General features: G+C 39.3%; 2 protein-coding genes across 4 annotated transcripts in view; one reads left to right on the top strand and one right to left on the bottom strand.

The window, feature by feature from the left end:
• Nucleotides 1-21664, top strand: part of BCO2 (beta-carotene oxygenase 2) — a 106150-nt gene that overhangs the window by 34835 nt on the left and 49651 nt on the right. The window lies entirely within an intron of this gene.
• On the bottom strand, nucleotides 1112-20435 carry IL18 (interleukin 18). 3 transcript variants are annotated; one of them, XM_045797789.2, is made up of 6 exons: nucleotides 20260-20435; nucleotides 11458-11562; nucleotides 10641-10652; nucleotides 6395-6529; nucleotides 5481-5614; nucleotides 1112-1356 (listed from the first exon to the last, which is right to left on the bottom strand). In XM_045797789.2, the coding sequence occupies exons 2-6, from the start codon at nucleotides 11531-11533 to the stop codon at nucleotides 1135-1137; spliced, it is 579 nt and encodes a 192-aa protein (XP_045653745.1). In that variant the 5' UTR covers nucleotides 11534-11562; nucleotides 20260-20435; the 3' UTR covers nucleotides 1112-1134. The 3 variants fall into 3 exon arrangements, with proteins under 3 accessions (XP_045653745.1, XP_045653744.1, XP_045653746.1); XM_045797788.2 differs by having other exon boundaries at nucleotides 11458-11541; nucleotides 20260-20433; XM_045797790.2 differs by lacking the exons at nucleotides 10641-10652; nucleotides 11458-11562; nucleotides 20260-20435 and adding an exon at nucleotides 6958-10634.

Raw genomic sequence — 21664 nt, 5'->3', positions numbered from 1 at the left:
TGACCTGAGCCAAAGGCAGACACTTAACCAAGTAGGCATCCCTCATAGATGTCCTTTATCACATTGAAGAAGTTATCTGCTCTTTCAAGTTAATTGAGAATTTTTATTATGAATTGGATTTTGTCAAATGCTTTTTCTGCATCTATTGAGATGATTGTGTGGTTTTTATGCTTTATTCTATTTTTAAAAAATATTTTATTTATTCATTTGACAGAATGAGAGAGAGAGAACACAAGCAGGGGAAGTGTCAGAGAGGGAGAAGCAGGCTCCTCGCTGAGCAGGGAGCCCAGTGTGGGGCTCAATCCCAGGACCCTGGGATCATGACCTGAGCTGAAGGCAGATATTTAACTGACTGAGCCACCCAGGTGCCCCTCCTTTATTCTATTAATATGTTATATTACATTAGTTCATTTTATAATATTAAATGATCTTTACATTCCTGGGTTGAATGCCACTTGATCAGAGTGTATAATCCTTTGTATGCGTTGCTGGATTCAGGATCAATCTGACTTTGGAAGAAATGCAGAAATTAGTCAAATGAAGTGATCTCTACAAAATCTTTTTGGTTTTAATGATATTCTTAAAAAATCAGAAAGTTCAGCTATCAGTATCTTTTATCATTAGGATCAGTAACCCAAAAGATTGAAAGCACTTCTATTGAATATAATCTATGTTGCAACTAACAATGTAGAAAGTGTTTTGAAACTATGCATTCTTTTAATGTTATACAAATATTTTATTAACCTGGATAAGGAGGAGTCAACTCAATTTTGTGAAATCTTTTTATTCATTTTTTTTAAGATTTTATTTATTTGGGGGAGAGAGAGAGAGAATGTGAGCAGGGGGAGGGGCAGAGGCAGAGGGAGAGAAAGAATCTCAAGCAGACCCCATGCTGTGTGTGGAGCCAGATGAAGGCAGGGCTTGATCCCACAATTGTGAGATCATGACCTGAGCCAAAATCAAGAGTTGGGCACTCAACCGACTGAGCTACCCAGGTGCCCATTATTCATTTCTTAATGGTATCTCTTGAGACCATTGTTCATTTTATTTCATTACTACATTTATAGGCTCAAAGTCTTACAACCTTTCTGAAAGACAAAAACTCGGAAAATTCAAACTGTGCAATTTTAATATCTAGCTTTTGTTTTGAACAGTGAACATAATGGACTTATCCCCACTTTCATCCTTTTTTTTCAAAGTGAGTTTGAAAAGATCTTTCTCTTTTTGACAAGCTAGAAAGTATCCTTGGTACAATGAAGACTCAAATTGTATCTTATCGTCATGTCCTGGAACACTTCTCTGAAAGAATATGATGTCATTTCCTTCATCATTGATACTATTGGGAGGACACATTTCCTATAGAGAAAAAAATATATATTATTAAATTTTTTAAGGACATGAATATTTTGAATATGTGTGGTTTATTTTGAAGTATATTACTGCACAGAGCTAAAGAAGTTTTTATTCTCAAGAGTTAAGAAACAAACAAACAAACCTTTCAATATAAGAATACTGATCTCCTCTCCCTCTTAATTCCTAATCTATTCTCCCTGTTTACTCTGGCTTTTCCCACCACTGAATGCACATTCAGGTTTAGGCCTGTAGTTTCTTCCAATTTATCCACCAGATAGCTTCCTCTTCTCCTCTTCCCTGAGTGGAGTCTATATCTGGTCAAGACAAAGTAGAGTTCTATCACAGACCACCTGTTTGTGCTAAAGTCAGTTCCTGTCTTCTTCAACCATTCACAGGTAAAGACATTGATGACTTCCTCCCATAGGCATAGGCTAGCTCTTGTTTCTGAGCCAAATGTGAGAAAGGCTGAAAGTGGCAGGCATCTCAGCTTCTTCCTTCCTTCAGTGGAGCCTGGGACTGAAATGTGCTGTAAATAGACCCACTGCTTGTACTAAGGCTACGTCCTGGGTTCCAGTGTAGCCCTGCTTGTTGGCTTAGACTTAGCCTTAGCTTATTGGCTTTTTCTCTGCCAAGCACTCTAGTCCCGTAGTAGTCCTGAATTTCTATGCTGAATTTGGCTGGGCTCTGCCCTAAACCAAATGCTGATTCCTATATCCTTCAGCCACAGCATAGGGTTTCTCATGGATAGCTAGATCACTTGAAACTATAATCCTGCTAGTCACCCAACTAACAGTACTGCCTACATTTTTCCTATTATCGCATCATACCTACTTTTCAGGATGGACTAGAAAATGTAAGGACCCCCAAGGTTCTTTCCATGTTAATCCCAGAGCCAGCAGACATTTTTAGCTTAACTTTGACCCCCTGGTAGCAAAGATTACCATGATCCTGTCTAAGGACTGATGGAGAGACCTCCAGACCCAAAATAGCATTCCAGCATCCTCCCAAGATGCCTGAAAGAATCTGGGGGGGGGGGTACCTCCAAACTTCTCAATCAGTTGTGGAATTTGTAGTTCTACCTCTTTTTTTAAAAAAAGATTTTATTTATTTATTTGACAGAGAGACAGCCAGCGAGAGAGGGAACACAAGCAGGGGGAGTGGGAGAGGAAGAAGCAGGCTCCCAGCGGAGGAACCCGATGTGGGGCTCGACCCCAGAACGCTGGGATCACACCCCGAGCCGAAGGCAGAGGCTTAACCACTGAGCCACCCAGGCGCCCCTATAGTTCTAACTCTTGACCTTTGTCCTTTATCAACAAGCGAGAGTCCTGAACTGATGACAGTATAAACTAGTTCACCCCAGGTCATATTTCTGCAGCTGTCTACGATATACCAGAATTTAGGGAGATCCCAAGCTGGGGAGCCACTCTGGGACTAAGCTAAAGTCTAATGTATAAGTGATAAAATCATCCTTAGCTAAAACTTCAAAAGCTCTAGAAATACTAGAGAGGGATAAACCTTTTAGATCGAACCTAGTATAGAAAGTTATAGTGAAGGTGGAGGTGTGGAAAGGTAGATTAGGTGATCTCGAACTAGTTCAGTGTCCTATTTCAGAACAGAGGCATGGAAGTCTTGGGGCAGTAGCTCCTTGGCTTTAGTGTTGACTATTCACAGCCCTCATAGGGAAGGTCACAACAAATGGATGTGGAAACGATCCCAATGACTTTGGGGAACCCTCAACTTGGAAAGCCTTACCTGGTGAGACTTGAGTGCTCCAAGGGCCTAAGGTATTCTTTACATCAGGAGGGGTCGAATCTGAACCCGGGGGAAGGTAACTTGACCTAACATCTGTTGGTTTGCTCCTCTCCCAAGTGCACTAGTAAGTCTGAGAGAATCCTGACCATGTCTGAATGTATATACAAGAAACAGACACTGACTAAGTTTGGGTTCTTGCCCAAAGGAAAACAGGGGTAACCGGAAGCACTAGGACTTTATAGCTAGTAACCAACCCAGAAAGGCAAGCACATAATGGCAGCCAGTTGTGTCTTACTATCTAGAATTTGGTCTATATTTATAATCACTGCTAAGATCCTTATTAATGGGTAGAAAAGAGATTAAGGAGCATGAGCTAAAATGGGTCTTAACCCCCTCCTTCCCTCCGCCCCCCACTAAATATTGACTGAGTCCTTCCAGAAGCACATTTGTTATGAAGTTAATGAAGCTTAAATGTCAGAGCCCCTCACTTGTCTTCCTAAGGCCCCTTCTTATTCTAAATAAAGCTTATGCCTTTGGTGATTTTATATTCTTTTTCTTTAAAAGGGCTGCCCAAATTGTAGAAGCTTCAGGCTCCCCTGCACCTGGATTTGCCTAGTTCCTACTCTATGCCAAGCATTATTTCCATCTTCTTTTTTTTTTTTTTAATAATGATTTTTTATTATATTATGTTAGTCACCATACAGTACATCCCCGGTTTTCGATGTAAGGCTCGATGATTCATTAGTTGTGTATAACACCCAGTGCACCATGCAATATGTGCCCTCCTTACTACCCATCACCGGCCTATCCCATTCCCCCACCCCCCTCCCCTCTGTAGCCCTCAGTTTGTTTCTCCCCAGTCTCTCTCAACAAGAGTCCACAGGTCAGGCTTATACGTTTCTGAATCTGCCTCTGCTACTGAATTAGTTTTCCTCTACCCCATAAGGTTTGAGCTTAGTCATGTTCCTCCTTTCCTTCTGATTTTGTTGCTAAATAACAACATGCTTAATCCTCTCCAGCCCATTTGTCTGCCCCCAGACCTAGAAAGCCATTAGGATGCCTAAGCTTCCCACCTGTTGGTCAAAGTGTGGGCTCCAAATTGCCACCTGAAGGGGTGCCACCCTGGCTGGAAGGGGATGGCCAAGGGATTTGTTTGGAGGTATTTGTTGCATACACAGTAGTCTTACTTGGATCATATATTTTTAATTAATTAATTAATTTGAGAGAAAGAGAGGGAGACAGGGACTCTTAACCAGGCTTCACACTCAGCACCGAGCCCAAGGTGTGGCTGGATCTTGTCCCTGAGATCATGACCTGAGCTGAAATCAAGAATTGTATGCTTAACCAACTGTGCCACCCGGGTGCCCCGGATTATATTTTAAAGTGGCTTTTTCTTCCTTTCCACGTTGCCCCTTGGCACGTCCGCTAAGGTCATAACTAACTTTCGGTAGGCACTGGGTGATCATGGAGCAGTTCTTTATTGGCAAATCTCCGCTTAGCAGGTCTTTCACACCACGGGATTCACCTTTGAAACACTTGTCAACTTATGAACATCCCCTGACTGTTCTCAGTGGGAGGAAAGTTTTCTGGGTCTAGTCTGTAGCTATAGTTAATGGTTGTTTATCTGATAATAATGGAGAAAATAAAGAAAAATAATGGAGAAAAAAGAAAAAAAGCAGTGGCCAGAGATTATTTATACCTGGCCCTGGGATACATGATACCCATCGCTTTTACACCCGATCTTGTTGATTTTGTTCAATTAGATTAACATTAAAGATAACATACATAAATGGGGCTCCCGGGTTGCTCAGTTGTTTCAGCGTCTGACTCTTGATCTCAGGGTTGTGAGTTCAAGCCCCATATTAAAATTTATTTATTTACTTAAAAAGTAAATAAGAAAATAACATATTATCAATTGAAAGCTGAAGGATATAGCCAAGACTTAGGCTAAGAAGCAGGAACAAAATAATTAAGGATTTAAATATCATCATAATTTACAAAGTAGAAGGCTTACAGAAGGACAGTTAGCTTCATTCCGTGTGACAGGACTCATTCTGAAAAGTCACGTGCCATTCTTCAATATACATGATAATTCACGTCTGTACTCTAGATTCTTACTTTATCTATAGGTTGATTATTCAGAAGACTCAGGTTCGGAAACAAGTCTTGTGACCCTTCCTCCCTAGAGCAGGCTCAGAAAAAGCATGATGTCATTGCAATAAATTAGAGAGTCTGACAATTTTTAGTAACTATCCATTCTAAGGCTTCTCTGCTTCTTGCCATTCTTGTTCTGGATAAAAGTTTGGGCTGAGGATATTTGGGTTTTTAAATTTTTCACAAAAATATGACTAAAACCAATTAAGGCTCAGTCTTACCTTAAAGGAAATAGTTTTGTTCTTACAGGAGAGAGTAGATATTTTCTTACACTTCACAGAGATGGTTACCGCCAGACCTCTAGTGAGGCTGTCTTTATACATATATATGATAAATACAGTATGGGGTGCGTTATCTGAAACAAACATTAATAAATGAGAACACTAATTAGAGGAAATTTTGTAAATAAGTATTTATGAAAATTAGTCTAAGGATAACCCTTAACAGACCCATTACCATTACTCTGAGATTCAGCCAGTGAAATGGGCGCCCTGCCAGTCTTTAACACATTCACAGTCTGTATTATAACACAAATGCTGCAACTTTTTGAGTGTTTTACAGATACTCTGAGTTCATTAAAAGATTGTTTTTAACTTTTAAATGCTAAATAGAACATTTAAAAAATCTGTTAAGGTAAAAACTTAGTCTTTTTTCAGAAGTGCACATTCACTGTTTCAACTCTGCCTCAACTCCGATGTTTGGAATTCAAGCCTTGGACGGCACAGTAAACGGATTCACTCTGTAAGGCACTCTAAACTTCTGGTGTAAGACTTACTTGAGATGCTTGTGTATTTATTTTTAATTATGAGTTTTGAAAATGCCGTCAGCAATTTCAGCTCTAAGCAGCAGGTAATAAGGATCCATGTAGACATCCTATATAGTTGATGCAATGACGGTGAAGGGATTGGTGACCCACATGTAGGCTCACAGCATGACCCCAGCAATGTCTTCACTGCATCAGGTTTTTCACCCCAGCTAAAAAAATGTGGGATACCCTATTAAGTTTCTTAATTATTACTCCTAGGACTTTTCGTCTGAGGATTAGGTCTATCATAGAAAAACAGAGGTAGTTAAATAGAACGGGAAGAAGTAGCTTGTCACTTTTATGTTACAAATCTATATTAAAAAAAAATACCTGTACAGTCAGAATCAGGCATATCCTCAAACACGGGTTGATTTCCCTGGTTAACGAAGAGAACTTGGTCGTTCAAATTTCGTATGATTGAGAGTTTAGGTTCAAGCTTGCCAAAGTAATCTGATTCCAGGCTGTCTACAATGCACATTAAATTTCATTTAAAAATATGTTTTTTTCTTTCCCTCTAAGTTTACAAATAGCATACTATATATTTCAGTTTTCAATAGCTACTAATCATCATCTTCTGGTACAGAACCAGCGAGGGCAAAGTTGCACTACTCTACCTCTATAGTCTTATATTCAAATATCCTATTTTCGAACCACAATTTCCCATCCTTTTAACTTTCTTAAGCTTTTTCTCTACTTCAGAGTCCTCCTGCCTCTTACATTTTCTCCCTGTCTAACCTCTTCCTGTCTTGCCTTTCTTCTCTATGCAGCCTGGACCTCACGGCTCATCATTTTATCTCCCCTTTTGCCAGTGTCTTAAATCCCGAATTTATTTGTCCTCCTGCTACAAAACCCCTAACCTGGCTGCTGAGTGCTGCCGGTGAACAATCACACACATGTACAAACTGGCATCGTCAGAATTTCACCGACTGTCAATGCTTCCTTTCCGTTACAGTTCAGTATTCTTCCGTAGTCCAGAGCTGCAATTCCAAACGTTCTCCTGTCTCCTAAGGATCTCTACACCGTCACTTCTGCTTTCGCTTTCAGCAGATGATTTCCTGCCACTCCACTTACAAGTGTAACCGTGGCACCACTAGTTATTTCCTCTACCCGTCTTGTCCCAAGGGGAAGTGTGGAAAAGGTGCCCCTTCTGGTGTCCAGGGCTAACCCCGTCTGTGCCCTGTATGCATCTTCTACCAAAGCCTTGATTTACCAATCATCCCCTCTCTTCTATCGACCCAGCCATTCGACTTCCTGGATCTTATTCTGAAGAAACAATCAGACAAATGTGTAAATATTTCACTACACAAATGCTTATAGGAGCATTGTTAATAATAGCAACAAACTGGAAACAATTTAAATGCCATCAATTGGGGATTGATCAAAAACATTTTGGTATGTCCTTACCACAGAAGATCACAAATTGAATATAACTATAATTATCCATTGCCATGGAACGATGTGCATGTGTATTTAAACTAGATAAAGAAGCTTAGGTATAGTATAACATATACTGAAAGATGTATAGGAATATTGCACCAAAATGATAGCAATGATTATTTCTGGGTTATTTTCATGTTTTTCTTTTTCTTATTGTTCTTAGCTTCATTGACTAAAATTGTTTATAATAAGCATATTATTTTTATAATAAGAAAAACATAAAGCTTTTTTCACTTTGAGATTTAAAATTTCTCTGTCAACCATATTCCACTCTGTCGCTGGCCTTGTTTCTCTCTTCCTTCTAATAGCCATGCTTCTGGCAAGAATTGTCCGCATCACTTTCTTACCATTCACTCTTCTAGTAACTGCAGTCTGCCTCTGCCTCCATTTCTTTTTCTTTTTCTTTTTTTTTTTAAGATTTATTTATTTATCTGAGAGAGAGCGAGAGAGAGCATGAGCTGGGGGAGAGTAAGATGGAGAGGGAGAGGTAGACTCCCGGCTGAGCAGGGAGCCCGATGCAGGGCTCCATCCCAGGACCCTGGGATTATGACCTGAGCCGAAGGAAGACACTTAACCGACTGGGCCACCCACGTGCTGCTCTGCCTCCATTTCTCCATCAAACTGCTGTCACTGAGGTCACCAAATTCTCTGTTGCTAAATGTAATAAAGATTTTCCAGCCTTTGGTTTTCAAGGCTGCAAAATCCAACAGGGTGCCTATTACCTCCAGCTTGAAAGGCCCTCCTGAGATTCTGTGTTATTGTCTTGGTTTTTCTCCTTCCGCTTTGGTTACTCTGCTCTGTTCTTTATTAGTTTCTTTTTCTACTACATCCTTTAAATGTAGTTATTTCCTCAGAGTTTAGTCCTTGGCCTTTACTTTCTCACTCTTCACGTTTCCTCTGATTTGTCTTTTTATTCCTATAGCTTCCGATGCCATTTCTAATCATAAGCCTCCTACATCAATATAACCAGTCCAAATTTTCATCTTGAGCTCAGAACTATACGTCCAAGGGTCAACTGGGCATTCCCACAGATAAGATCCAAAACTAAATTTCTGTCTTCCTCTTTGCTCTGCATACCTCTTTACCCTGCTCTTCCTCTTGTGTTTCCTATTCAATGGAATGGTACAAATTGTCTAAGAGAAAAAATGTAGCCATCTTGTCTTCTGTCTTTCTCTCCATCTCCTTCTAAATCCAGCCCCAATCATGTCCTGTTGATTCTTTCAAGTATTTCTAAAATCCCTCCATAGCTCTTCATTGGCACCCACTGTGCCTACCTTAATTCATGTCACCGTCATTTCTTACAGGGACTGCAATAAGAGCCTCTTAATTGGCATCCCCCTTTTTTTGTCCACATATCAATTCTTTATACTGAAGCCAGAAGCAATTATAATTCAATTTTAATTGAAGTTAAAATTCAGAGAGATGATCATGTTATCTCTGAATTTTAATAAGCCACATAACCACCCAGAATAAAGATCCTATTTTCAGATTTCCTTGAAGTTGGTGTGGCCACATGACTAAATTCTAATGGATGGAATATGAGTGCAGTTGATGTGTATGACTTCCAAGTAGAGCCTTTAAAAGGAATGGGGCCGTCTTCCTCTTACTTTGAACCCTTTCTTGCTAGCTGGGAATGTGGACCCAGGAAGTATGGTAATGCTTTTCAAGTACGTGAATGAGTTCATCAGCTTAGGGATGCTGGAATAACAAGAGTGAAGAAACTTGAGATCCCATCATCACCAGGCAGTATCTAGCCATACTATCCTGAACTACCTACTTGGACTTGTATTTGACAGATGCATTTTCTATCTTATTCCGTTACTATATTTTTGGATCTCTTTGTTACAGCAAGTTACTCTGTATTCCAGATCATATATATTGTGCTTAATGAGTCCCCATTATCCCAAAGATAAGGTCCAAATTCCCTATCTTGGAATAAAAGAACCTTCTTTATCTGCACCCTATTTATCATTCTTCTCTCACCATTCTCCTACTCCCATTCTGAGTTACTTTTCATTCCTCATAGGTGCCATGCTTTCTTTCATATCTTGGCCTTTGCATATGGTCTTCTCCCTGCCTAGAATACTTTCTCTTGACTAACTCCTATTCACTCTTCAAATCTATCCCTCCTTCAAAGTGCCCTCCCAGAATCTACTGGACTGAATTAGGTGCCCCTTCTATGCGTTCCCATAGCATCCTATGCCACTGTAACACTGGACATACCATATTACAGTTGCCTTCCTGATGTGCCTGCTTCTTCCTGTAGGAACCATGTTTTGTTCACCATTGTATCCTACTGATTAACACAGTGCCTGAGATACAGATGCCAATATTTATTGAATTAAATAAATGGAGAGTAAGGCAATCTTAAAGACACATGTCAATTATATCTCAATAAAGCTAGGGGGAAAAAGAAATGTGAAAAAATAGTATTTTTTCAAAAAGTTGCTATCTTCTATTTTTAGTCCAGTAAAGATTACCTTAAGAATGGGGAAAATGCTATTTTTAAGGAGAAGTATGAGAAACTAATGGCCTTTAATAATCTGGGGGTCTGTTAGAGGATCACAGGCCACACATGGGCATGATCCTACCTGAATGCCGGAAGGACAAGTACTGGGTGCATTTTCCTCTTAGTAAGACTCAGCGATTCAGCCTCATAGTTCTGCTTGCTCTACCCTTCCCCATCTCCTCTATTAGCAGAATTCTCTGCCCCCTGGGAGCCTCCCCCGCTTCTTCCCAAAACATTTCTGAGAGAGAGGGTTGAAGAAGGAAGATTTTCTTGACTTTGGACAATTCTCATGCTTCAATCACCTTTTCTTCCAGAGAATTCATAACTTCCTGCTAATCGCAGGATCTGTGTAACAGGCAGTGTCTACTTTGCAGATTCTAAGAGCTAGAGAATTTCCTAAGGTGTAGAGAGAAGCATATTTTGCTAGAGGTTCTTCTTTGTATCCCTTACGGTCATCTTTATTCCAAGGATATGCTATGGAGTCCACATTCCTTTGTGGGAAGATTTGCTTCTCAAATATACTGGTACCAGTTTCTCTCAGCTGAGAGTGGTGATATGGCTGTGTCTGAGAGATACTTGCTAAAGTAGTTGCTTATTTTACAAAGAAAGGGAAATAAATTTATACTTTACCATCATTTTCAGCTAAAAGGGGAAAAAAGAGAAACAAAATATGTTAAATTCTATATTTCAATTCAGAATATCTTTTACCCTACCATTTCATTACTCTTCTGTTACTCCCCAATATTTAACTATCTTACCTTTGATGGCCTTTGTGGGCCTCCATCAGAAATATTATATAATCATCCCAAAGGTCCCATAATATGAAGCTCTTTAGACTTACCGTGTTCTCAGGTATGTTAGATATAGAACTTATATCCAGGGTTTATAAATTCAAATTTTCAGTTAAAAGGAAATTTTATAAAGTGATAGATCTACTCTTAAGTTTGTTGTTTAAATGGAAAGTCACCTAGGAACTTTCAAAGAAGCTTTCAAATGAAGCCAGCCTTTCAAGTGAAGCCAAACTGTTCATCAAAGATGAATCATTAGAATGTGTTTTAATTTGTCAAATATATTTACCTAAAATGGTATAACTCACTCACAGAATCCTAGATGTAAGGTATTTCTTCTGTAATTTGCCAGTTTGTTTTGTCCCCGAATGTACCCAATTTTGTGGGATTTTCATGATGTGTACCTGAAGCCACCTTATGAGTTGGCTACTGTTAACTAAAGTGTCAGGACATGTGGTGGGACGAGTTGCTAGGATGTTGGACATATTATGGTTAATTTCTAGAGGCCCAATATTTGTTTTTTTCCAGAGAAGAGGGTCACTAGTATTACAATGGAATTTGGTGACAAAAAAGAGGAACTTAATAGTTCACCTCACAACATCTTCTCTAGCTGCGTACATTTATCTGAACCCTTATTTGGCCTATTGCTTTAGGCTTACCTATAAAGTAAAGTGTGTTGTCAATAAGTTTCATTTCCACAAAGTTGATGCAATTGTCTTCTGTGTTAGCAGCCATCTTTATTCCTAATAAAAGCAAAGCATCATCTGTGAAAAGACAGTGGGTTTCCATTTACACAAAAAGAATCTTTTACTACTTACTGCCTTGTACTACTCCAAATTCAGAAGTCAGTGTACCACCCAGTATGCCAATGAACACTTTGGACATGTAATAAATGCTTGGGTCTTCAGCTTATGAATACACATGTTCAGATGTTCTCTTGCAAACCATCAGATATTTGGAATCTAGAAAGCATCTTCTCATAAAACAGAGTTATAAAGGGTGGATAAGTGGTCCACTACTGAACTGAAATATTGTCCTAGTATCTTGGGGGAAATATATTATCAACGTGAGTAAAGGATGCCTGTCATTTAACTGCGGATTGGCTCTATCTCTGTCTTTCAACCAGTGGGTTCATGTGCATGGGAGACTGAAGGTTTGTGACTTCATTGTCAAAGTGCTAAAGGTGCGACAATGATAAAAATGGTGTTTCCTCCTGGTAGTGAGGGCAGGGTAGTGGGGGTGGTGGTGGGAGGAGGCTGAGGGGCTTGGCATCTGGTGGCTGTCTTTCTCCCTACGCAGTAGTAGCTTTAGATCTGGAGTTTGGGTTATAATATGCTTTTTACACAAGTACTACATACATATACAGTGTTCCTGTAAACAACAACAAATAATATAGAATTTGAAAATGTTAAAACTTCTTTTTGCTCTTCTCCTCTGCCCCACCCTACTCCACGCCACTCCAACATAGTGTTTATCGTTCCAGACCTTTGTCTATGAAGCAGGGATTCTCTGTCTGGGAAATTTGTGAACTTGGGTGGCAAAAAAAATTACATCTTTATTTTCACCAACTTCTAACTGAAATTTAGCATTTCCTTCCATTATGGTGTAGGAAACAAACGTATTATTAGTGGTACCTGTAATGTCCCTAATAGAAATACATATTTCCTATTGTGTTAAAATACCGTAAGATCTTAAAATAGGGTTTAAACTCCTTACTACTTTGAAATATACTGAAGTTGCTGGTCCTACCAGTAGATTTTGTGATTTATGTGTTAGTAAAGAAGCACATATATATTACATCAAAATTTGTTAATTTTTTTGATAACCCCATTTTGATATAATAGATTTCCTTTATAATCTTAAGTATTTAATGTTATACTTGTAAAAACATTATTTTGAGAAGGGGTCCATAAACTTCACCAGATTGTCCATGAGGGTCCATGACACAGAAATGAGGCTCTACTCCAGAGGTCAGCAGTACTTTGGGTTCCTGAGGGTAGTTATGGTTGGGTCTCTAAGGCAGGTGCTTGGGTCAGTTGTTATTGGTATATATAGGGGTATTTAAGTCGAAGCTCCTAGGTAGTGAACTGACTCGAATACTTTTCTGGCATAGTCTGCTGAGGCCAGATATATATGGTAGAGGAAGCAGGAAATTAAAACTCAGTTAAAAAACTTAATCCAAATTAAGTTAACCCAAGACACTGGTCAGTTGGTGGCTATTTAACAGTTTAATCTAGGTTCAGTTCCTTATACACATACAAATGGAGATAGTTATAAAATTTATACAGATATATAATATACAAGCATATGAAAGAATGGCTAGGGTGGTTTTCTCTACAAACTTTAATATTATGTAATGCACTCATATTTTTGGCAAGTAAGTTACCTGAAAAGTACTAAGTAGTATGTGCGGGAATTGGATAAAATTACTTATGTTTACTACAGTGAGTATTTAGTCAATGAGTGAATGGATTTAGAGGACACCGTTGCCTTAAAAATAAGAATATTGCACAATATTTGAAATCATTCATCAGTTAATTATTGAGCATGCACTGTGTGTCAGTAATGGAGCTAGAAAGCTGACAAAACATAATACCTAGCCTCCAATTACTGGTGAAAGACAAATATATAAACAATTACAAAATAGTATAATGAATGCTGTAAGAGTGGGATTTACGAGATCCTCTCTGTCTGCCTGGCAGTGTTGAGGAAGACTTCTTGGAGGAAGTGATAATTGTGCTGGCTTGTAAGAGAGACAGGCATTTTCAAGGCCAGGGGAAGACCCTTCCACAAAGAGGGACCGATGTGAGCAAAAGCCAGGAAGCAGGGAAATCTGAGAGAACATGGCTTGTTTGGAGCCTATTACTGTAGTTAATGCAAATGCAGCCCCATTTTACAGGAAGAAAGCATTTCTGAAGATGTCACAAAATTCAAGATTAACTTTTCCTTGGGAATAGATAGAAAAGTGTGTAAAGAAAGATCCTTGGAGTACATAAATCTACACCAACCAAAGTGTATTCTTGCTTTCTTTTTTTGTTTCAACTTTCTCAGCATTATAAATAATGCTTTGCATTGTGCTCTCTCCATACATTCTATCATGGTGGTACTTTGGCCTTTTTACCATTGTTTTCTTGCATCTGACTGTTTTTCCAACTCACTTACTTGGAGGTGCTTTTCAGCACAAGCAGTAATAATACCCCTCAGCACTTTGATAGCATTACTATCAGATATAAAAATATTTAAAATTATGAGAGTAGTGAACATTTAATAAATAGCATCACAATAAGCTGTACATCTCAAGAACTTCTGAGATATCTAAAGAATAGCCCAGCTTTCATAATACTGACATGGAAGTCGCTAATTCTGTCAGGTATAAGAGACACTTAAATGTGGCAAGAGTGTAAATGGTTCACAACTCACTTAGTCTACCAGCTTTGAAATTATGTCATTCTCGATAAACTAATTTGGAGGACTTCATATATTTTCATTTTTCCTGTAAAGTGAGAGTATTATTTTTATATTACATGAGTTGATTCTGCCTAGCTCAATTCACATAAAATGCAACTCGCAATGTAGTTCAATTTGACAAAAGCTCCCAAAGGAGAGTCAGATTATAAAGGCCTTGCTTAAAGAGTTTGAACAGTTTTTCTGGGAAAAAAAAAATACTGACTTTCTTTCAGGAGGAGAAAGACATGGTCAAATTTATGTTTTAAAAAGCTTGCCTTGGCATCAGTGTAGAGGATGGATTCCATGGGCCAGACTGGACAGAGGCCAGAAAACAACATCAGAAGCAATTTTAACAGTTAAGGTAACAGTGGATGAAGCTGTAAACTAAGGTAGTGGCTGTGAGGATAAAAGGAGGTTTAAAAGCAGGATTTTTTAGCTGATTGGTTGTATATCAAATGGAAGAAGGAGGAACTGCTGGTGACTTCAACGTTGCTGGCTTGGGCAGTTTGTTGAGTGGTTACCTCACATAACTAAGAAAAAAGGGAATGACAGGCTTGAGTGGAAAATGCGTCAGTTTTGCAAATCTCAGAGAGAAGTATCACAGAAGGCGAGGGGGAAAGGAGCTTTAAAGAACTGCTTGAGATCAGAAGCTGCAGAGCCCACAAGCCCAAACTTGTTCATTGAATTTGGCAGTTAGACAGTTAAGGAGTAGAAGAGTGGGGAATGTGGAGGGAGCAGAGGCACACTGAGAAAGGTCAACAGTAGAATGGGGTGGGGTAGGACGGGGTTAGGAGGAAGGTAAGACAGCAAATACAAACTATTCTTTTAGGGAGTCTGGCTATAAAGTGTAGAGAGAGGGTGGTAACTACGTGGCGGGGGGGTATATAACTTGCAAATTTCCGTTTCTGGCTCCAGACCCACAGTTAAACTGCAGGATATACTAATGAATTATTTTCCAAAACATGCCCAAGTAACCTGTCCCAAACGGAAACCCAGGAGTCCTCGACTTCTTTGTCTAAACTGCCTCATAAATACTGTAGATTATAACTCAGAAATGTCTGTAGAATTTGGTATCTTCTCTCTATCTCCACCAGCACTGTTTTTTTAAATTAATTAACTAATTGTACTGAGTAACCCAGTTCTTTTTTTAAAATTTAAATTCAATTAATTAACATATAGTGTATTATTAGTTTCAGAGGTAGAGTTTAGTGATTCATCAGTTGCATATAACACCCAGTGCTCATTACATCATGTGCCCTCCTTAATGCCCATCACCCAGTTCCCCCGTCCCCCCACCCACCTCTCCTCCAGCACCCCCCAGTTTGTTTCCTATAGTTAAGAGTCTCTTATGGTTTGTCTCCCTCTCTGATTTTGTCTTATTTTTCCTTCTTTCCCCTGTGCTATTTTGTTTCTTAAATTCCACATATGAGTGAAATCATATAATTGTCTTTCTCTGATTGACTTATTTTGCTTAGCATAATACCCTTTAGTTCCATCCATGTAGTTGCAAATGGTAAGATTTCATTTTTCTGATGACCTGATAATATTCCACTTTATATATGAACCACATCTTCTTTATCCATTCATCTGTTGATGGATATCTGGGCTCTTTCCACAGTTTGGCCATTGTGGACATTGCTGCTATGAACACTGGGGTGCAGGTGCCTTTTTGGATCACTGCATTTCTTTCTTTGGGGTAAATACCCAGTAGTGCAATTGCTGGGTTGTAGGGTAGCTCTATTTTTAACTTTTTGAGGAACCTCCATACTGTTGTCCAGAATGACTGTACCAGCTTGCATTCCCACCAGCAGTGTAAGAGGGTTCCCCTTTTTCCACATCCTTGCCAACATCTGTTGTTTCCTGATTTGTTAATTTTAGCCATTCTGACTGCCCACCAACACTGTTTTAAATCCAGCCCTCATCACTTCCGGCATCTTCTATTTTGATACTCCTTGACTTGGTTTTCTTGCTTCCAGACTCTCCCGGGCAACATAGTGTTGCCAGTGTCATTTCTCCTGCCAGGCCGTAACTTCCTGCTTTTGTTGCCTGCAAAACCCTTCATTATTCATCTTTTAAGTCCCCATTCAACACTTTCTTTAGGGAAGCCTCTCTGACTCCTCCATTCCTACCTAATCCTTCTCTCCTCAGTGCCCCCCTCTACCTACCCCTGTTTATGCTTCTCAAATAGCTCTTACTATGCTGAATAGGCTTATTTTGATTACAAATAGAGGTCTGCCCAGCTTCCATCTGAGTTTCTTTAAGATGAATTTTCCTTTTTTCTTGATTCTTCAATACCTGGAAAGAAGCTTATATATAGCAGGAGCTCACTAAATTTTAAATGAATAAATGTTTGTGATGATAAACTGTGTTGCCATGACAACAGTGCGTAAAGGGACTGGTAGAGTTTTTTCTGTCTTAAAACCTTCACTCCATCTGAAAGCCAATGAGAAGGAGAAGGAAAATGAGGAAAATCCGAAACATATATTTTTTTAAGATTTTATTTATTTATTTGAGAGCGAGAGGGAGAGAGAGTGCACGGAGAGGGGCAGAGAAGAGGAAGAGGGAAAGGGAGAGAATCCCAAGCAGACCCCATGCTGAGCGCAGAACCCTATGTGGAGCTGGATCTCAAAACCCTGAGATCATGACCTGAGCCAAAAGGAAGAGTCAGATGCTTAACCTACCAAGCCACCCAGGCGCCCCTGAAATATATTTTAAAAAAATAGAGTAACTTCTCCAATATTCTCCCTCTTTCTTTTTCTTTTTTTTTTCTCTAGTGGTTTCTTTTTTATTTCATGTAAGTGTTTATTTTCTTACCACTCTTTTTGTTAGATCTCAATACATCTACGATTACAAGTGTTATGCCTCTATTCACTCCTCCCCTCCATTTTCCTCTTTTGCTTTGTCATCCGTGTTCCTTTGCTTTCTTAACTCTAGTCTATGAAAATTACAGTTCCCATTAGATAAAGATGCTTTGAATATTTCATCTAAAATTCTCAGATAATTGAGTTTTTCTTCTTTAAAAGTTACAAACCGCCTTGGAACCATCCTCCCGGGAATATGCAGTGGCAATTGGTTCTTTGAAACAAAAACAGGTTCAGTTATACAAGACTTGAAAACTAGCCAAAGGCTACTGAATGGTAGAAACTCAAGGTGGAAATTAGGTCACATGCTTTGCAGTCTTGCCTGGGGCTAGTCACTTAATTTTGAGGGTCTTAGTTTCCCTATTTGAACAAAGAGGAAGTTGAACGGTTAATTTTTTAGGTCTTAACCAGCTCCAGCATTCTGTAATTCTAGATTCTAGGTCAAGCTGCAAGGAGAGAACCATTTATATGTGGCAAATATCCTCATAACCACTTCCTCGTAATTCTAACACAACATGTATTGATTGAACATTTATTATATAGCCAGCATTGTTAAGCCAAAGGAGTTTAAAACATATAATTAGATTGAAAGTAAAAGCATCTTGAATTTTAAAAAACAATCGTGTTTATCCTTGCTGTGGAATTACAATTCTATGGCACAGGCATTGGATGAAATGAGGAAGCATATTACCTAATTCCCTAAAATCAGGTATGTAGTCATCTTTTTTTTTTTAAAGGTTTTATTTATTTATTTTGAGAGAGAGAGAGAGAGAGCATGAGCGGGGTGAGGGGCAGAGGGAGAAGCAGACTTTCTGCTGAGCGAGGAGCCCAATGCGAGGCTCTATTGCAGGACTCCAGCATCATGACCTGTGTGGAAGGCAGACGCTTAACCAACTGAACCACCCAGGCACTCCCATAGTTAGTCATCTTGATAGCAGCAAGATCAGAACCTAACTATTCAGGTCTAGAAATCATTTTGTTCTTGAAAATGTTAAAAGAAAAAAAAAAGAAAAAAAAGCTGCCATTTTATGAATATATGCATGTGCGTGTGGCAGAGTTGGGATTGAAGAAGACCTAGCCAAAATTTAAGTAGTTAATGATAAAAGGTGTATATGTAATCACTGGCTAAATACAGACTCAAAAGAAACAGCCAAAATGCAACTGATGTAGTTGGAATGGCCTCGTGTGAAAAGGAGAATTTAATTTAACCTTAAAGAATGCTTAAGATTTGAATGGATGGAAAAGGAGATGGAAGAACATTTATGTAACCATTAAAACAATGTTGCGTTGGAGGGTGGACTGAATGGAGCCATTTTTTGGACTGTAGTGGAACAATCCTGCTGTCCTGCAGTGAACTCAAGGTAGGGTGGGGTTAGAGAGGGCTTTGGAAGTCACTAGAAGAATGTGACTTTATCTATCTATCTATCTATCTATCTATCTATCTATCTATCTACCTATTTACTTAAAGTTTATTACTTTCCTTAGAAAGTGCTATACCCAGTGTGGGGCTCAAACTCACAACCCCCAGATCAAGAGTTGCACGCTCTTCTGACTGAGCTAGCCAGGCACCCCCGACGAATGTGAATTTAATCTCGCAGGCAATAGGAATGCAGATTACTGAGCGGGCAAGTGCATTATGAAAAAGATAGAGACAGGCTATGACACTACTGTAAGAATTCATTTAGGAATTCACATAAGAATTCATAATGCTCATGTAGGGATATTATGAACAAGCCAGATTAAAAAAGATATTGTGGGGGCGCCTGGGTAGCGCAGTCGTTAAAGCGTCTGCCTTCGGCTCAGGGCGTGATCCCGGCGTGCCGGGATCGAGTCCCACATCGGGCTCCTCCGCTACGAGCCTGCTTCTTCCTCTCCCACTCCACCTGCTTGTGTTCCCTCTCTCGCTGGCTGTCTCTCTGTCACATAAATAAATAAAAAATCTTAAAAAAAAAAAAGATATTGTGGAGGAAGATTTAATAGAACTTGAAATAGCTGGATATAGGCAAAAAGAGAAGAGGAGTTTAAGGGTGTCCTAATTTTGGTTATTCAACTCCAAAATAGAGATATTTATTCAGCCCTTTCCTTCTTATGAAATAAAATTCTCCTGGGGAATGCTATAATTTTGCACAATTGTAGCCCAGCTAAGGGTGTTGATGCAGATTCCATCAAGACTATCAATCTTAGGCAAAATTTTTGTTTGCTTTTAGAATCATGATTCAGAGTGGAGACTCGCTTTGAAGAGGAGCTTACTTATTTTATCGTTTTATTTTATGATTTTATTTATTTATTTGAGAGAGAACACGAGCAAGGGGAAGGGGCAGAGGGAGATGGAAAAGCAGACTCCCAGTTGAGCAGGGAGCCCCCCCCACAACTGAGCAGGCAGCCTGATGTGGGACTGGATCCCAGAACCCTGAGATCATGACCTGAGCCGAAGGCAGACACTTAACTACCCAGGCGCCCCTACGTTATTGTTTTAAAGCAGCGATTCTCAAGGGGCTCATGAGGTCAAAGCTATTTTCATAGTAATTCCAAGATATGATTTGTCTTTTTCATCCTCATTCTCTCACGAGTGTACAGTGCACTTTACCAGAGGCTACATTCTGTGTGATATTGCGTAGATGGAATGCAGAAGCAGGTAGAAATGCAGCTGTCTTCTATTAAGCCAGATATTAAAGAGATTCATAAAAAATGAGAAACAATGTCACTCTTCAGAGTAGATTTTTAAAAATATGTAGTTATCTATAATTAAAAATGCTATTTATGCTAACCCATAATGTGCTTACTGTTACTTAAAAATACATTAAAAGGTCACTATTTAAAAAATTTCTCAGTTTTAATTTCTAATACAGTAAATGACAGCAATACAGTAAGTAACCTAGAGAAACAAAACTTTTTCAGGGTATTCAGTAATTTTTAGGAATGGAAAGAGGCCACAAGACCAAAGAGTTTGAGAACATTTGTTCAAAAGTGATACACTCCAATGTTGGTTAAAAGAGAAAAAGTTTCCACTCTGACTTTGCTATGTTCCCTATACATTGTTACTGCCTGCCCATCATAGTGGTGTCAGAAGACTGAAATTGCTCTCAAACGTTTTTCTAGCTTACTCACTTCTAAACTATACCTCATTTCCAAATAACAGGGAATATTTCTTACCTGTGCTCGATAGTTTCCTATGAGAGGAAGGGATCTGGAAAGTTTGAGGTCCCTTTCTTTTCCTCAGGCTGTGTAGATGGGAAAAGGTGGCAGTCCCTTCAGCCGCTGAAGCCGGCAGCTAGGAATGCAGAAAGCATTGGAAAACAGAGCGAGCAGGCCGTCAGTTCTAATAGCCATCTGGGGGAGGAGACCAAGCCTCTGGGGGAGGAGACCAAGCCTCTGGGGGAGGAGACCAAGCGATTGGGAGAAAGGAGGAAGAAGGTGGAGGGAAGAGACTGTTCTGGCACGCCTTGAACCCGCCTTCAAATGTGGGCTCTTTCCTAGGGCAATAGAACTTGAAGTAATGTCAGAGAGTATGGGTACTTCTTTCAATATAAAATGAGTATTTTAATGAAATAATTTCTTCTGTAAAAGTTGGAGTTCTGGCCCTTCCAAAGCTTGTGTCTCTTTCAGAAGTACTGTACTTCCAAGCTCCCCTCCCCATTTTTAAAGATTTTTTCTTTTTTAGACTTACTTATTTGAGAGAGAGAGAGAGAGACACCATGGGAGGGGTATAGAGGGAAAGAATCTCAAGCAGACTTGAGCAGGGAGCCCAACAGGGGTTGGTCTCATGACCCATGAGATCATGACCAGAGCTGAAACTAAGAGTCTGATGCTTAACCGACTCAACCACCCAGGTGCCCCTCAAGCCCTTCTAAAAAAGCACCTGCTTGGTCAGTTAGAAGCATCTTTTCTCACATTAATTTCTCTCTGTTTTGAGACTTTCTATTCACACTTCAACACAAAACTTTTTCCTTATCTTGCAGTGCTGAATAATCAGCCCTATTAGAATAACCCCATAATGTAATAATATCAAGCAGAGTAAAATATTATAGCTTTGAAAATAATTAGCCAGAACAAAGTTCTTTGGAGAATTTTTTCTTGAAGAAGTGCTAAATTGTATTACCTTGCTAGCAAGGGAATTAGCAAAGTGACGTTTTGTTTTTGCTTTTTTTGCCAGTACAGAGCCTGTATAGAAACAGAAGGGTTCTAGAGTCAGGAAGCAAAATGCTTCCATAAGTAGCTAATTGGGTGTTTTGTTTTGTTTTTTTAACAAAATAGAGTTTTCATTTTATAAGGTCATAAAAACGTCAGGTCCACAGCAGTGATTACAAAGGAAGCCCATGGTGGGATGGTTGGAGGTTCTTGGTGTAGAGACTGCCAGAAGAAGAAAAACCACACATTTAAGAAATATATAAGAATACACACATGATTGAAATTGAACTAACAGATTTCTATCCTGCAACTATAGTGTATGAAAGCATGAAATGGAGTCAAACAGTGATCAGAAGCAGAGCACCAAACAAATTAATTTTAAATGGCCCATTGCTGATGATTTTTCTCCAACTGTAAAGATGTAGAATGC

This window comes from Ursus americanus, chromosome 16 (assembly GCF_024610735.1).
Source record: "Ursus americanus isolate L20-20 chromosome 16, mUrsAme1.1.p, whole genome shotgun sequence".
Classification (NCBI taxonomy): Eukaryota; Metazoa; Chordata; class Mammalia; order Carnivora; family Ursidae; genus Ursus; species Ursus americanus.
The sequence above is the reverse complement of the archived record's forward strand: the minus strand, read 5'-3'. Positions and strand labels throughout refer to the sequence as shown.

Bases quoted from the DNA above. Each gene is read 5' to 3' on its own strand.
- IL18 (XM_045797789.2), bottom strand. From the start codon at position 11,533: ATGGCTGCTAACACAGAAGACAATTGCATCAACTTTGTGGAAATGAAA. The intron at 5,615-6,394 runs GTATTTTTTTTT...TGTTTGTTTCAG, and splicing joins GCCTGATTCTGACTGTACAG to ATAACGCACCCCATACTGTA. The intron at 1,357-5,480 runs GTAAGACTGAGC...TTTTCTCTATAG, and splicing joins ACAAAACTATTTCCTTTAAG to GAAATGTGTCCTCCCAATAG.